Source organism: Anarhichas minor, unplaced genomic scaffold (assembly GCF_050575085.1).
Source record: "Anarhichas minor isolate MPS153535 unplaced genomic scaffold, ASM5057508v1 ptg000022l, whole genome shotgun sequence".
Taxonomy (NCBI): domain Eukaryota; kingdom Metazoa; phylum Chordata; class Actinopteri; order Perciformes; family Anarhichadidae; genus Anarhichas; species Anarhichas minor.
The window spans coordinates 2,876,397-2,893,964 of record NW_027466468.1 but is presented as its reverse complement, the minus strand read 5'-3'; the positions used below and the strand labels follow the sequence as shown (position 1 = coordinate 2,893,964).

General features: G+C 41.5%; 2 protein-coding genes across 6 annotated transcripts; one reads left to right on the top strand and one right to left on the bottom strand.

Moving 5' to 3' along the window:
* The first annotated feature begins 653 nt into the window (after window positions 1–653).
* On the top strand, window positions 654–13,306 carry nod1 (nucleotide-binding oligomerization domain containing 1). Of its 5 annotated transcripts, none has more exons than XM_076096438.1 (12): window positions 655–1,169; window positions 1,600–1,796; window positions 1,965–2,139; window positions 3,243–5,052; window positions 5,156–5,239; window positions 5,505–5,588; window positions 5,697–5,780; window positions 6,630–6,713; window positions 6,797–6,880; window positions 6,972–7,055; window positions 7,707–7,790; window positions 9,258–13,306. In XM_076096438.1, exons 2-12 carry the CDS (start codon window positions 1,629–1,631, stop codon window positions 9,328–9,330), a joined length of 2,814 nt encoding a protein of 937 aa, XP_075952553.1. In that variant the 5' UTR covers window positions 655–1,169; window positions 1,600–1,628; the 3' UTR covers window positions 9,331–13,306. The 5 variants fall into 5 exon arrangements, with proteins under 5 accessions (XP_075952551.1, XP_075952553.1, XP_075952550.1 ...); XM_076096435.1 differs by having other exon boundaries at window positions 655–1,422; XM_076096437.1 differs by having other exon boundaries at window positions 658–811.
* LOC142955083 (uncharacterized) lies at window positions 12,517–17,432 on the bottom strand. Its single transcript, XM_076096441.1, has 13 exons — window positions 17,381–17,432; window positions 17,051–17,127; window positions 16,463–16,535; window positions 16,164–16,276; window positions 16,022–16,047; window positions 15,608–15,745; window positions 15,337–15,479; window positions 15,158–15,241; window positions 14,953–15,079; window positions 14,737–14,842; window positions 13,690–13,872; window positions 13,530–13,604; window positions 12,517–13,442 (listed from the first exon to the last, which is right to left on the bottom strand). Exons 1-13 carry the CDS (start codon window positions 17,406–17,408, stop codon window positions 13,359–13,361), a joined length of 1,257 nt encoding a protein of 418 aa, XP_075952556.1. The 5' UTR covers window positions 17,409–17,432; the 3' UTR covers window positions 12,517–13,358.
* Window positions 17,433–17,568: the final 136 nt, after the last annotated feature.

The window sequence follows — 17,568 nt, the reverse complement described above, 5'->3', positions numbered from 1 at the left end:
TTTCCATCTGATTTAAATGACACGTAATGCAAACCTGCACAAGTGACACCTTTTTGTCCCCATAGGCCTACAAACCAACATAAACTGAGATTGAACTACCTTTAAAAATAAAAAAATAAATAAAATAAAATAAAGTGAGGTGAGAATTTTTTTAAATGATAATCACACATGCAAATGGTACATTCTAAATGTGAGAGGATTTCCGTGTACATGAGAGTGACATTCAGTCTGGTGCATCATGAAGGACACAGCAGACATTTGCAGAGAACTAGAAACTAATAATCTCATGTTGGAATAATATTGACTGGCTCCAGGTTTTCTGCGTGTCAGTGACTAAGAGGTCATTTTATTAAATCACAAATGTATATAGGAATATGCGCTCATAGAGCATACTATCAGCTAAAATAATAAAGCTCCTTTTAAAGTATTTTTAGGGCATTTTTTTCAATGTCTATAAAAGCACCTGTGAAAGCACCACATAGTTCTGTCAAAATAAAAAAAGATTATTTATATTTTTTATAATGTTATTGTTCAAGAAAGGTGAAAAAAGCCTATTGTGATTTTAATTTCCTCATTTCCGTGAGGACGTGAATGCAGCTTTAGCAAGTTACGAAATGAGGCGTTGAATACTTTCGCTTCCTAAAACAGAGAAGGTCTGCGGACTGTTATTACCGGGTAGAGTACACAGAGTCACCCCGTGGTCACTTGTGATATCAACAAGAGTTACTTCCTTTTAACACTCGGCTTTTTATTGTTATTTTAAAGTAGCGTGTTGGTGTTTCCGCATCACCATGGTCGCACTCAATGGTCGGTAGGTAGCGTTATGTTTCCTCTGCGGGGTTTCTTTTATCCGGGCTAAATAAACCACAATAGTCGGAACACAGTTAATGTAACGTTAGCTAGCGCTCGTGACGCAACATGCAGCAGTTGTTTCAATATTTGTAACTTTGTGTTCGTCTGTTGTCATCCACATTATGTTCCTTCAACCGACTTTCTAAACTCAGAGAGAGAGACAGAGAGGAACGTGTGAGCCTCAACAGCTAGTTAATTAATTGTTACAAAGGAGTGGTTCGTTAATTAATGATAGCTGCTACCCGGTTCGTCTTCACTGAGGCCATAGGAACCATCAAAGAAAGATTAAGGAAACAGCTGGGGCACAAAAGAGGGAGGTTAGTGTACAAATGATGGTCTTTACTCGACGACTAGATCAATGTAAGATGTTTATAGCATTGATTTGTCAAAGTGATAAACCAGTAAACAACTGTTTGGGTATCTGCTGTGGTTAGAACGCTTTAGCCAGTACTAATGAGTGTTTTATAGACTATTCATGCATCACATGTCTCATGAGGATTCTTATTCAGTCGCCTAAAAATATCATCTGGACTCATCAAAACGCAGTAACCAATTTCTGCAATTCTCATTGTGAGTACAATTATAACACCTGTGATATCAGTGTAAACACTGTATCTATGAAGAGCGCTGAGGCTGCTCTTACTGTCATTTGTGGATGCCTAAAATTGGATTTAAAGAGAGTTAGGGAAGGTGCTCAGATGGCTCACGATACAGTTGACCTGTCTTGTCGTCTGTAATCCCACACAGGTGACCGTTCGGCAGTAAATACGGGTGAGATGGAAGAAGCCAAGGCGTCGTGCCTTAACATCCTCACCTACCACAGGGAGCTGCTGGTGTCCCGGCTGAGGAGTCTTCAATGCATCCTGGACAACCTGCTGGCCTGCGGCTTCGTCTGTGAAGAAGATGTTGAGATCGTACAGCAATCTGCCACCAAGACAGATCAGGCAGGACATCTGTTTAAAAATGTGTTTCATTGTTATTCATTTAAAAAAACAAATTAAATATATTCTTAGCTCTCTCGAAAACATGTTCTGGTTAAAAATAGAAAATAAAGTTGGACATTTTTGAAATGTTAACCAACAGAGACGTTCTTTGATGTGATCATTTTCTAGGTGCGCAAAATCTTGGAGCTAGTCCAGTGCAAAGGGGAGGAGGCCTGTGAGTACTTGATTTACATCATCTATAAAGTATGTGACGCATACATAGACTTCCAGCCGTGGTTGAGAGAGATCGACTACACCCCGAGCAGTGATGTAACGGCGATGACGGTGGTTAACACCGACCCCAGTAAGTAATACAGTCACTGATGCTGTTCTGTACGTCTGTACCGTATGTCGACTGTCTAGATGTTAGCAGGGTATGAACAGTTGTATTGTTGTGTTGTATTGTATTGCATCATACATAGAGGTGTTTCTGTCTTTCTGTCCGCTCCATTTACATCAATGAGTGAAAAATACCAAATTGCAAGAATAAATTTGACATTCTAAATGCTTAAATGGAAGAATGTATTCCAAATGTTAAGAATAAAACAGTCGTTATGCAAAACATTGTGTGATGAATGAAATTCGGATTACTGATTCTTTGATGTGTAACTACCATTGTATTGTTGAAATTGACGTTGGAGCTAATTTAATGGGCATGTGGCCCGATTACATTGTGAGGTAACAATGGAAACATTACGCACCTCAGAGTATGAAGTGTCATCAAATGTCTGGGAAGATCTGTAGTCTTTTTTACTTATTTTATCAGATACATTTAGCTCATTTTAACATGAATGGTGATGAATTGTGAAACAACAGCTCAAGTCAAAGCATGTTAAAAGCACTTCTCTCAACTTAAAGGAGACATATCATGCTCATATCCAGGCTCATACTTTTATTTTGGGTTTTTAGCATGTTTACATGCTTTTGGTGTTTTCTAACCCTTTATTGTTCTCATACTGTCTGTCTGAACATATCTGTATTTGCCCTCTGTCTGGAACACTCACAGTTTTATCGCCTGTCTCTTTAAGTCCGCCTCCGAAAAAGCCCAGTCTGCTCTTATTTGTCGGTGTTCCTGGGACTTGCTTGTCTTGACTTGGGACTTGGGACTTGGGGAATTGCCTATCTTGATTTGGGACTTACCTGTTGTGGCTTGGGACTTGACTTAGGAATTGTCTGTCTTGATTTGGGACTTACTTGTCTTGACTTGGGGACTTGTTTGTCTAGATTTGCGACTTGTCAGTCTTGACTTGGGACTTGAGGGCAAAGAATTGAGTCTTACTTGTGATTTGCAAAACAATCCCTTGGTCCCACCCCTGGGTCCTTCGTAACAATATTCTGAATCACCAGACCTTCTGACACCACTGAAAACTTCTGTATTGCTCTAATTCACTGTCTTCCTCCTCTAAGTCAGCAGGTATTGTGAGAAGTTGAGGCATGAGATGAGCCGGGACACCTGCTTCATCATGTCATACGGCCAGCGAGAGGAGACCCGCCTGGAGGACCTATACACTGACACACAGATGGAACTGCTGAACGACTGCAATGAAAGTTTGGGCTTCTTGGAGAGTCTGGACCAGCTCCTAGGAGACCATGCGGTCTTCAATCCCCAAGGTGAAACCATCTATGTGATGGGGGATGCCGGTGTGGGAAAATCCATCCTCCTGCAGAAGCTCCAGAACCTCTGGTCCAAGAAGGACCTGCAGACGGACGCCATCTTCTTCTTTAAGTTCCGCTGCAGGATGTTCAGCATCTTCAAGGACACAGATCAGATCTCCCTCAGAGACCTTTTGTTCAAATACAACTGCTACCCAGATCACGATCCAGATAATGAGGTGTTTGACTACATCCTGCACTTCCCGGAGAAGGTTCTTTTTACATTTGATGGCTATGATGAGATCCAGATCAATGACCTGATTAATGCTCCTGAAGTGGTGTCACCAGAAGTCAAGGCACACCCCGTCCAGCTGCTCATCAGCTTGCTTTGTGGGAAACTACTCAAGGGCTCCCAGAAGGTGCTGACGGCCCGGACAGGGACCGAGATCCAGAGCAGGGTGATCAGAAAGAAGCTGACTCTGCGGGGGTTCTCCCCGGCTCATCTCAAGACCTACATTGATCTTCACTTCAAGGAGCAGGAGCACCGAGATCTGGTGTCTGTTCAGCTGGAAGCCAGCCCCCACCTCTGTGGCCTCTGCTCCACCCCGCTGTTCTGCTGGATTGTACTGAAGAGCTTCAGGCACCTGCACACCATGCACGACAGCTTTTATCTGCCTGAAACCTGCATCACACTCACGGACATCTTCCTCCTGCTGTCTGAGGTGTTCCTCAGCCGCTTGGGCTCACCTGCGCCGTCTCTCCTGAAGAAAAGCACTCGGTGCGTCTCAGAGACATTCAAAGCGGGGCTCAGGCCTCTCACAGCATTTGCCAAACTGGCCCTTCAGGGTATGGAGAGCGGTAGCTTCATTTACAGCCAGGAGGAGATCACTGAGTGTGGCCTGGCAGAGGAGGACCTGACCCTGGGCTTTCTCAGACCCGTCAGTGAGTATGATGCCAGTGGGAGCCCCGCTACATTTGAAGTCCTCCATGTCATCCTCCAGTCTTTCCTGGCGGCGTTTGCTCTGGTGTTCGATGAGCAGGCTGCTGCCGACTCCATCCTCAAGTTCTTTGCAGAGTGCAGCAGGAAAAGAGAGCCGTCCTGTCTGCCGTTTGACCTCTGCATCTGTGGCTCCTCAAAGTCCACCGAAAAGACGCCATTTGAAACGAATGAACACCTCCAGTTCACTAATCTCTTCTTGTGTGGACTGCTGTCCAAGGCTCACGCCGGCCTGATGGAGCACCTGGTGTGTCCTGTGTTACTGAAGAAAAAACGGGCCTTGCTGAAATCCTACCTCTCCACCAGTGTAAAGTCCCACCTCACTGGCTTACCCCACTACAACAGCGGGGAGGGCAGGAAAGTTCACGTTTTGCCCAACTTCCTGTGGATGCTGAGGTGCATCTTTGAGACAGGCAGCAAAGACATCGCTCAGATGACAGCGAAAGGCATCACAGCCGGCTTCATCAAGCTGGGTTACTGCAATGTGTTCTCAGGGGACTGCACCGCCCTGAACTTTGTACTGCAGCACCGTCGGAGGCTCCTGGGCCTTGACATGGACAACAACAACATCAGTGACTATGGGGTGAAGCAGCTGAGGCCCTCCTTCTGCAAGATGACAGTAGTGAGGTAAAAAAAAACATACACACACTATAACTACCGTCAAATCTCCATTGATGGATGTTCAGGCTGATATTATAATGTAAACACTAATCCAACTGCTTGTCTTCAGATTGTGTGTCAACCACCTGTCTGACAGCAGCATCGAGGTTCTTGCAGAGGAGCTGTGTAAGCACAAAGTGGTGGAGGTCTTGGGGTGAGTGAACATGGCATTTGTTCCAAGATAACTGTGTGCCAGTGGGGAAAAAATGTTCAGATATTTAACTCAAGTGAAAAAATTGACCCTTTAAATTGGGAGAAAAGGGACCAGTGGGTAAATGGGTACTGGTTTGGTCCTTTGGTATATAATTGTATTTTTGGTTGTACAAACAAGTGTTAGTGCTCCATAAAGTACAATTCTGCTCTGTTATTCTGAAAGTGAAACAGAATCTTCAACCTTTAATCCGTTTTTTTGTCCTCAGGCTTTACAACAATTACATCACAGATGTTGGAGCCAAGCTCGTTGCTCAGATAATTGAGGAATGCCCAAAGCTGCGAGTTGTCAAGTATGTTTCTAACCTGTATCAATATAAAGTTTAAATACTATAATAATGATATTTGTAAAATGAATGTGTCTTATGTTTCGTAAATTGATGACATTGCTTTTTCCTTAGGATTGGGAAAAACCAGATCACTAGTGTTGGTGGGAGGCATTTGGCCAGCGCCATACAGAAGAGCACTTCTATATTTGATGTGGGGTAAGACTTCACTGCTGTAAAACCTCTTGGCTGGTTTAGATCACTTAAAGCAGCATATTCTCATCCAGCTGTGCTCATGAAAGAAATGATATATCAAGTGACACAAAATATGTTCAGCGTGTTATCTAAAAAAACATCATTGTTTAAATTTTCACGATTGAACCCAAATTTTGCAAAGCATTAGAATACGTCTGTCAAGCTTTCGCAAGTTGTGCAATTTTCCAAGCATTTTTTCGGCTAACCTGACAGGTTAACAGCCTTATCCACAATCCATTGGTGAATAAAGCACGGTAAATTACAGCACAGAGGAGTTGTTTGACTTGTTTAATCTTGATGGAGGTCTGTGCGCATAATATAAATGTGAAATTAAAGGTGCAGCGTGTAGGATTTGGCGGCATCCAGCGGCGAGATTGCGGATTGCAACCAACTGAAACTTCTCCTGTGTGCCAAGCGTGTAGGTTGGAGAACTACAGTGGCCAAAGCAAAAACATGAAAGTGCAAATGGCCCTATTATCTAGAGCCAGAGTTTAGTTTGTCCGTTCTGGGCTACTGTAGAAACATGGCGGCCGGCTCTGTGAAGAGGACCTGCTCCTTTTGTTGTTATAAAAAGGGCTCATATTAAAGTGAAGAAAACACAACAATTCTTATTTCCAACTGATTATACACCAAAGAAAACATACTTTAGTTAATAATATATTCTGCCAATTGATCCCTCTAATTTGTATACACTGCACCTTAAAAGCATGAAAACATGTCTAATACATCTTCTCTTGGAGGATACTGCTGGTCCTTTGTGTTTGTATGCTTTGTGACGCAGCCCGATGACTGTTTTCATATCTTTGCTTGCAGAATGTGGGGGAACAGCATTGGCGATGAGGGAGCAGAGGCATTTGCGGAAGCTCTGAGGCACCACCCGAGACTTACCAACCTCAGGTGAGAAGGCAGCTACCGACAAAGACAATAAAAACCTGCTGATTGAAAATCATTGATTAAATTGAGTAATTTCTATGTTCTAGTCTCTCAGCCAATGGCATCACGTCTAAAGGTGGGAGGTGCCTGGCAGAAGCGCTGAAAGAGAACAGCGTCCTCAGGATATTCTGGTAGGCAGGTCGCCCAGTTTGAGCGAAGTGAATATCTGAAGTTCTAACAGAACTACTCTCTGTATTGAAGTGCGTGTCTATGCTGTTGTAGGTTGGTGCAGAATGAGTTGACTGACGATGCAGCTCCACTCTTGGCTGAGTTGGTCCAAGCGAACACAGGTTTAAGCCACCTCTGGTAAAGAAAACACACACGCTCTGTATTTACTCACATGATGTGAAGACCAGGGGTCTCATTTATAAAACTGTCACGGTTTAGGCTTTGCCCCCTGTGTTCCTGTGTGTGTGTGTGTGTGTGTGTTTCCCTTGATTGCATTCATCCTACTCACCTGCCCAGTCCACCCAGCTGCCTTCAATCTTCTCATCACCCCACACATATATACTCCCCTGCTTTCCCTGTTCTGGTTGTCAGATCGTCCTTGTTCGTTCTCCTGTCTGTCCCTGCATTGTGTCTCCCTCGTGTTTGCGCCGTGCTCCAGCGTTTGACGTTTTGACTTTTTAAGTAAAAACCTTATTTTTCGACTTCATCTCGTCTCCAGTGTCTGTGTCTGCGCTTGAGTCTCAGATCTGCCCCTCGGACGTGACAGAACGATCTGACCATGACAGACTCAGCAGACCAGTATTGGGGAACACGCTTGGCCAGGGGAGGGCCTTTGAGCATCCAGTCAAGTTTGTTTTTATAGATCACAACGTTTGTGTGGGAAGTGGCGATCGCCTCTCTTAGGCCCCGTTTTGTGCGTACGCAGCGGTTATAAAGGAGACCCCTGTTGAATACCACGGTCAGACACTGATCATCAGAAAGTCACATGCTTTGTATATTTGTCTGCAGGTTAATCAACAATCAGTTCACTGTGGATGGGATCAAAAACCTCGCTGCAGGCTTTACCAACAACACAGCACTCAAAGAGATATGGTGAGGATCAAGAATCATTTCACAGTGACTCTCAGGCATCTGTGGTAACATTTCCTTTCATCCAATTATCAAAGTGATGCAAGAAAAGAAGACTCAGACTTTATCACGGTTTTATCACAGTTAAAGTGAGACTGTGTAACAACAACCACATGAATGATTAACAGTCGTACAGGTAGAGAAGAGACGCGAAGTCAGTGAGCTGGCAGCAATGGAGTGCTGCAGAGGAGGTGTATATTTGTAGGCTAACCCCGGCAGTTAGCATCTCACTGGTTCTCTCGACAAAAGATAAGAAAATAAGCTCTGTGGCAACCACGGACCTTATTTCAGGCATATCAGCAACAACCCATTTAAAAAAACTTGATTCCAGGTTTTCTTATTGCTTATATTTAACTTTTCATTTGTGGGGGATGGGGTCTATTTTCTTGAAACAGGATCGTGTGGGAGGTCATAACACAATGACGTCTCACTGTCAATTGCAAACCAATAGTATCATTATTTAATATTGGATAGCTGGTAGGAGGGGCAGAGGGGAATGGATCTTTATTTTTATTGGATGTTATTATAGGGATTGTCTGGCTTTAATCAATATTTGTATAATGACAATGTGTCAGGAGACAATGGGAAAGGTGTCGCTCGATGAACCTACGGAGAATTATCAACTGAATCTGCAGCTCCCCTTGACTTTACAGAGCAGAGTTTCAGCTCGCTGTTGAGCTGTCCGATCAGCAACTTTACTGTTTGGGCTCGCTCTCACGGCTTTCAAAGCGTTGTTTTGGGCTGCAGCAGGCAGCTCTTTTGAGAGAAAAAGCTCTAAAACACGACCTGCCCGGCAGCAAACAGCAGACAGACACAGTGAGAGACGAGCTGGTGAACACAGTGGAGCATGTAACAGTTAGAGGGACAGATATTTCCATCAGTAGTTAGTACAGACACAAAAAAGAGCTGAAAGTGAGAGAATATTGGACTCGCATGGACACAAACACAACTCCAGATGACTGATCATGTTGCCAAATGGCCCAAAAAAAACTTGTTATTGCCAAGGATAATAGAATAAGCTTTCTTCTTTTATAAATGATTTTTTTATCAAAAATCATATATAATATAAAAAATGATTTTACTACTGGTAAAAGTAGGGTACTGAAGTAGCCTTCTGCTATTATATGTGACAAAACGTCTCCGGGTTTTTGCAGTTAGCCCTTCACGTTAAACTGTAGACTAAATTCAAATTAATGGATCCTGAAAGTTGGAATTGCTAAACATAATTAGTTGTATTTAATGTACTATTGTGATTATAGTGATGCATCCGGAAGCTCGCATGCTTTATGTTTTGCTGTTTCTGTTAATTGAAAATGAGTCTCTCACTGTTGTAGAATTAATTAGGGTGACAAACCCTTCAACAGTGTCAACAGAGCCATTTCCATGTATTCTCCCTTTTGAAAGCATGAATGTCTGATTGCTTTCTTACAGTGTGAAAGGAAACCAGCTCTCTGAGGAGGAAGAGAAACTGTTTGTGGAAGAGAAAAGGCTGCGGTTCCACTGACTGGGCACTGCCGTGAGACAAGCATGTGCTGAATAATGTCCGTATGAAAAGACAGTGTGTTCACTGTCTGCACAGTGTCACCAAGCTGACACAGCATGGTGTATGATTTCACATGGGTGCAACTGTTTGGCTGTGGGCACAAAGTCTGACTATAATGGAAATACCGTGTATGTACGCATCACATTGTTCATTGTTGATGAAAACAGTCTGTTTCATGTTCGTGTAGAAGATGTTTACTGTGAAATTTCGACCAAATATTTGACAGCCGACATGACTGAAAAAAGGAAGTGAAAACAAACCACCGGCTTCCTTCTCCGTGAACCCTTTTATAAACTTTAGGTGCATATTTTTATTTGTATGCATTTATAAACATAACTATTATATTTATTATGTGACTAGTTTTCCACAGAGCTGATGGGATGTGTTGAGGTGTACATTAGTGTGAGGAGAGTGAATGATGTTTACTGTCTGTGCAGAGTTATACAGATACCCTTTGGCAACTGGATGCCAATAAGAATGTACTCGGTTGCATGACATCAGTGTATGAATGTGTTCTGATGGACTCTTGAGAGGGAAAAGGCTGATGGCCTCTGGTCAACGAGGACAACATGGAGCTTGGTTCAATAAAGAAGACTGCTCTCCTTATTCTCTGGATCTGTTTCACAGCAGAACTCATCAAATGAATTATGCCACTGTTCTACTGAAGTGTTCCAGGAATCTACTGCATGACATTGAGCTAGCATGGCCAATAGTAGTGTCCTCAAACTGACATACCCAAATGGAAGGCAGCCATTATTTAGGTTGAAAATGACAGCCGTGCTTTCTCTGCTATATCTTTCAATTTCTGCTGCGAAAAAGGCCAATTATTTGCCTCAATAAAATATATGAGGCAATTTCTTGTTGAGGTCATAAAACTATTACTATTGTATTTAATACAAAAATTGCATCAAAATGTAATTGTACAGTATGCCATCGAAACATCATAAAAAAGTCAGAATAGTGGGATATGCCCCTAAAAAATAAAAAAAATGAAAGTCATAGCTTAGTATTTAAAAAAAAGTCATAGTATAGTAAGTGGGGAAAAAAGTCATAAAAAGTAAATAAATGTATACTATTTTTAAACTTGTATCAACATACTAACATAACTTTTTTTAAATACTATATGACTTTTTTACATAAACTGACCCCTATTACTTTTTTGACATACAGACTTTTTCATGATTTTTTACGACATACTATGACTTTATTTTGACAAACTATATTATAGTTTTTCGACGGTATGAATTTTTTTTTTCTTCCGATATACTTAATTATGCCTTTCGACATACTATGACTTTTTAATGAATTGTTTTCAGCATACTTTTCGACTTGTTTCGATATCCTATAATGTGACTATTTTATTACTTTTTTTTTTTTTTTCCATACTCTACTATGACTTTAGAACAAAACAAATTATCCACAAGTTACTGACGGCTCTTTCCCAATGTAAGTCTATGGGAAAAAGGCCTCATGGAATCATGTGATGGACCCAGGAATTGTTGTGCCACAGTTTGCCCACTATGTCAAATTTTCCTCAAAGCCTGGCGCTCTCCCTGGGGGTTTGGGTAAGACACATGCAGTGTCGGAGCTGCGACGGAGCATTACAGCAGACGGCGCAACAAATAAAGGGATGGACCTGCACAGGTACTCTTTGGTGGCGCTCAGCCTGACCAGGCAGCAACCTCCAGTTCTGAAAAGTGAAGCAAATTCTGAAGTGCTTCAAACTAGCATTCGTTCTTCAGGGGGCGACTCCTCTGGTTGCAAAGAGAAGTCTGGTTGTATAGAAGTCTATGAGAAAATGACTACTTCTCTCTTGATTTATTACCTCAGTAAACATTGTAAACATGAGTTTATGGTCTCAATCTCTAGTTTCAAGTCTTCTTCAATACAGCATGGTGTTTATTGAGTAAACAATTGTCCCATTTAGAGTAAAATAGACCATAAAGCAGGGTATAATTTAGGGCGGGGCTACCTTGTGATTAAAGTATATGGCATCTCTACCACGGCTTCACTCCTCAGCAGTCCAAATGTGGTCGCCAAAATCCAAGATGGTGATGGCCAAAATGCTGAACTCAAGGCTTCAAAACCGCTGTCGACAAACCAATGGGTGACGTCACGATGACTACCTCCACTTCTTTGATACAGTCCGGGGGCCGGACAGAACGTTTTGGTGACGGTCGAATGGATGGTGGCCGATAGAAAGCATTCGTCTGTGGTCTTTTATTAGATATCTTATTAGGATATTGACACACAATTTATCATAACAGGAAAGTGAGGATGAGCCAGGCTTTTCAAAATAAAAGCCTAGGAAACTAGGGATGGAAAACGTTTTTAAAAATAAAAGTCCCACAAAGTAACCGACCTCAGGACGAGGCTGTTTTTCTTTTGAAATAAAAGCTCTATAGAGCAACTTTCCTCAAAGGAAGCCCCCAACTAATAAAAGCCCCCAACTCTCACTGTATGTTAACAGGAAACTAGGAATCAACCTATTTTTTCAAAAATAAAAGCCCCACAGTAGCTATATCATAACAGGAAGCTCAGGATGAGGCATGTTTCTCAAAATAAACAACCCTAACAGTCACTGTTTATGATCAGGAAAATAAGATTAGACCTAGTTTTTCAAAAGTAAAAGTGTTTACAGTTCAACTCTTGTCACAGGCTTAGTTAGACCTTAACTGATTTTATCCTAATTCCAACAAAGACAATTTCAGGAAACATCAATTCCTTATTTGTATACTTCAGCTCATTTAAGTCTTTGCTCTAAAACTCCCATTTGAACTTTCATAGTTTACTCTATATTTTGCATCCATCATCACTTTCCCACTTCTCAAACTACTCACACAGTGCTGCTTCAGCTGCTTTTTTTTCATTTTAAACTCAAATCTACTGGTTCATACTCCATTCAAACATCAAAATCTCCCGCATCTCTCATACATTAGAAGTTTTGTACAACTTTTTAAGCCCATTTATACTTTTTGAAAATATTAAACACAGCTGATTGAGAATTCATAATTTGAACCCATCAAATTCCCTTTCCTACTTTTTCAACTCATTCATTCTCCTTCAGCAGCCTCTTCATCCAAATAGCAATTCAGTTTAGCCTCAGCCTGTCAACACTTAGTATTGACATCTCAATGTATTCAGGAACTGTCTTAGTTTTATGTTTTATTATTTTTTTATCCATTTTTTACAGCAAAAGATATAGATACACATTGTCAGATTTCAGACACTATGCAATTTAAAATAGAAATGCTGATAAACAAGATGTCTGGATATTTATCATGTTTTATCTATTCAATAGTTACAAGGAAAACTTCTTGATACTTCAGTATTTCATGATTCTCATCAACTGCTATGTGAAAATGTGGTTGACTACACAGTGAATATCAGTAGTCATAAGCTAATACAAATACAGCCTCCCAGTATCAAATGCCAGGAAGATATGTCAAGAGCACTACGAATACATACTGATACACAGATTCCAAAAATGTTACATTGAATAAGTCTGTCAGTCTGTCAAGAATATTTTAACATTTCAGCTCTCTACCTTCAGTGTTTAGTAATTGACTTTTTTAAGTTAGTGAAACAACAGCAATTCTTAATCCCAGTGGGGTTATTAAAGTATTCTAACTTTCTGTTTGACACCCTAAGTGACCCCCACTCACTCTGTCATCCCCAGGACAATTTCCTACCGGTACACTCCCCTGCACTCCCCTGCACATCCCTGCTATGTTTCTTTATTTAAATACACTTGACACTTTTTACACTTACATTACACTTGTTTATAGTTCTGTTATCCGTTTGTTTGTGCACTATATTTTACAGTACATTTTTATATTTTTTGCACTGTGTTGATTGTTTAATGTTATGCACCACCCGCCATGTCAAATTCCTTGTATGTGCAACATACCTCTGCAATAAACGGTTCTGATTCTGATTCGGCCAAATGTTATCATGTCATATGCAGACAGAAGAGAGTGATGCTTTTATTATATGTAGTGATTAAAGATGGATTCATATTTTTCTTGCTTGCCTGACGTTACATTCGGCTCACCGTTCTGCTTGATGAAGGCCTGAGAAAACAAAATATATTATATATCTGAGACCATCATCTCACTCATATTTCTGTATCGGTAGCTACAAGTCTCTAATAGTCTTACCTCCATTTCCTCCAAGGAGGCAGAACCGTCCTCCACTCTCTGTCCAAGGCCATGACTGAAACTTGAGTAGCGCTCCTGTGTGAATCACACATAGATAACATTACTGTACCTGTAAATATAAGTCCATTAAACAGTGGTTTTCCTTTAGCTGCAGACATACCTTCACCATACCAGCGATGAGCCCGTCCTTAATAATGCGAACAGCATTTCTGAGTCCTCTGGCAAAGGTGTCCATGGCTCCGATGTGAGCGATGAACAGGTCCTCCAGGTCTGTGGACTCCCTGCGCACCTTAGCATCAAAGTTCAGGCCTCCTGGCTGCAGACCACCTTGTTCAACGATGACCTGGAGAAGATTAGACACTAAATAATAACTAGGTTCCTGAATCACTGTTCTGAACTGTACTACAGACCGTGCAATAAACATTTATATGAACATTAAAAATGCACTAATCAATATTTTCTATATTATCTATTTCTATTTTGGGGGTTTTCCAGCCAGGATTGTCCTCATTAGCCTTGTTCGCTGCCACAGAAGGCAGCTGTTTTCAGCTAAATGTTTCTTATTTGGGGGTTTCATTACTTTATATACATATAATAAGTATACCAATGTCAATTAGGTGGTTACCTGCATGAGAAAAAAAGTTATAATATTCATCCGCTTAATTTGACAAAGACAAGCGCTAGAAAGGTTTACGCTGTATTTTACAAAGCATCATGGTCTTTTAAAGTATACATTACACGAACATACACGTTTCAATGTCTTCGTGTGCACACGGCCCTGCAGTCTCATGCCCTTTTATGGGGATTGGCAGGGCGTGTACCTACGCTAATTAGGATTAACTGCCACACACCTTCAATTTACGAGGACATTGGGATTCATCATTATTACAACACAGGCACAAACAATGCTGCTGTTTAAGAACAAATCGTGAATCTTTTCTTCGGACCTTTCTTGAGGACGATTTTTTATTTTTTTTAACTTTGGAAGATATTAATGAATAAGGCCCGTGTTGCTAATATAATTTGTTCCTCTGCCCCCTGTGGCCAAAATATCAATCGTTACTAATGAATAATCCTTTAAACCTTTGCTAAGTGTTTGAACAATGTCAGCTATTTGTATCCTTATCTTACACTGTTTATGGACAATGTCACCTGCACAAACATCATCGGCAATAAACTCTGCTACAAATCACTGAAATGAGTTCACCTTCATGACCACGGTGGTGTTCCTGATGTCCATGGGGAACTGGTCCATGTCCCAGCCCAGGTCAGGAGAGCCAGTGTTGGAGTCAACTGAACCCAGCATCCCAAACCTGTCCACCAGGAACATACAGAAAGTCAAACTGTCATCGCTTTAAAGATGCTGTGGATGTGCCAAACATTTTGCAACAGTAGATATTAGATATTATTCATAATGTCTCCCGCAGACGCCATGACAATGTCATGTTCGTAGGAGTGTCCTGCCAGAGTGGTGTGGTTGGGCTCAATGTTCAACTTGAAGTGACTCTTCAGACCGTAATGCTGAAGGAATCCGATGACACTCATAGCATCTAAAGAAGAGAGTGACATATAGAACGCATCATGAGGACTGTTGGAGTACAAAGCATGTTTGTTTGGACAAACCTTACCATAGTCATACTGGTGTTTGCAGGGCTCCTTAGGCTTGGGCTCGATGAGAAACTGACACTTCAACCCAATCTTCTCTTTGTACTCTGGTGACAAATATACAGACGTGAAATTTAAAGTGGGCCGCATGCTGACCAAAACTCTGATTTGGAATTAATCCTGTATTCATGTGCACACTTACTGACTGAGTTTAGACACATCAAGTCACTCGTACCGAAATTTTCTGCACCCAGCTTCTTGGCGATATCGAGCCCCTTCTTAAGCTGAGCGCCAGCGTAGGCCAGAATGTGACAGTCTGGGTTGGTGGCTGCACCATTCATGTACCTGTCACATGGATAACATGTGTATACATCATTAAGTTTACTGAGAAAGAACCTCTTTCCTTGCTAAACCTCAGGATTATTTTTTTGGGGGGGGGGGGGGGGGGGGGGGGGTCTGAATAAAACTCTGACCTTTGGTGGACAAAGAGGTTGCAGGTGGCCCACAGCACCTTGATTCCAGTCTGGCTCTGCAGCTGGAGAGCCAGGTCTGTTATTTCCTCCAGGTTCCTGTTGGACTCCTCCAGGGTAGAGCCTTCAGGAGCCATATCCCTGTAGTAAACAGAGGACGGATATTACATTTCACTGCTTTTAAATACTATTTAATTCATTAATTATGGCGATTCGCACAGAGGAAGTTGCCAAAGGAGGGTTTTACGGCACAACACCACTGTACCAAGTCTTACTGGCACTAGATAGATATTCTAATAATCCATTTAAACCAATATTCACAAACATGTAAAGTACAGGTAGTTTGATTATGTAAGCCCAGATAATAAATATGAAGAAAAAAACAAACCTATCAAAAACAATGAAATGGTCAACTACCTGTCATGAAATGTGTAGTATTTAACCTGTAAAAAAAAAAAAAAAAAAAGAAGAAACAGCAGTCACAGAGGAAACACACATCATAACATATACAGTAATCAACTGTGTGTAACTGTGACTTTCATGGTAAAATTGAGTTCACGCCAAGCTTGGTGAAAAACTCAAAAGCGGCCCGGAGTCGCTTCTTGGCTGAGTCCATCGGAGTTCCTTTATTCCAGGGCTGGTGGAGGGTCGGAGACCCAAAAGGATCAGCTCCTAATAAAAGAAGATGACAATTCAAAGAAAGAAGATAATATCTGTTGGGCTCAATTAAAAATGTATTTCTGTATACAAATCTAAAAAGACAATAGAATGACAGCGATGTGTGTTTACAAGAGCCTATTCCCACAGACTGTTTGAGGACTGATGACAAAATGAGTGTTAGGTCAGTTGTTACAGTACCAGTGCCACAGAAGGTGTGCCAGTAGCAGACGGAGAACCTCAGCCAGTCCTCCATCTTCCTCCCCATCAGCACCTGCACAGACAAGCACCGATCTTAGACCTTCAAACATGGCGTGCACACACACACACACACACACACACACACACACACACACACACACACACACACACACACACACACACACACACACACACACACACACACACAACTCCGTGCAGGTAAATATCCTATCACTGATCAAGTTTCGATCTTACTTGGATATGCATCAGGTCAAAATGTTTGAAAAAAGTGGAAACCACATGTGGTTCATAAAAAAAAAGAAAAGCATGTAAAACATCCACAAACAATGAACAATTAAATAAAGTTTATAGAAAAAGTACATTAATACAAATATATTAAAACAACAAATGTGTTTTTAATAAACATAAATATATGTCGAATCCATCATCACATATATCACAAGCTACATCATCTACGCTCAACAATATTACATTAAGTTAGAAGAGTCTAAACACACTTCTGAAAAAGTTATCTATATCATGCAATAAGTGTGTGTGTGCGCGCGTGTGCGTGTGTCCCACACCTACCTCCTCTGCATTGTAGTGTTTGAAGCGCAGGACATCTCCAGGCCCAGCATTGGGTGAGTATGGGGTCTTGGGTATGCCTGTGTGCACCATAAACGTTAATATTCAATGAAACAAACAGCTGTAATCGCACTGTAATACAGTAGCCTCGGTGTATATTAAAAAAAATACAAAGATATACAAACGTGGTGGTTTGTTTGGGCAAACTCGACATGATGTGGACTGTACTTTTGCACAAGTCATTGTTCGCGAGTCGCTGCAGCGCAACACGACCACAACACACACACACACACACCAGACATTGTAAACAGCACTTGAAATAACATGATTTACCCCCGAAGAATTCCTCCTGCGCTGCCATTTGTGGATCTCAACTTCTACGGTTTCTGCAACTGTAAGCAGTTTGTCCACGCCCTCCCTGCTCCCTTCCAAACAAAGAGCGCAGTTTCCTGTTTAAACACAAGGTGTCGCTAAAACCCTTTTAAACGCGACTCTGGTGTATGGACAGATGCAAATGATAT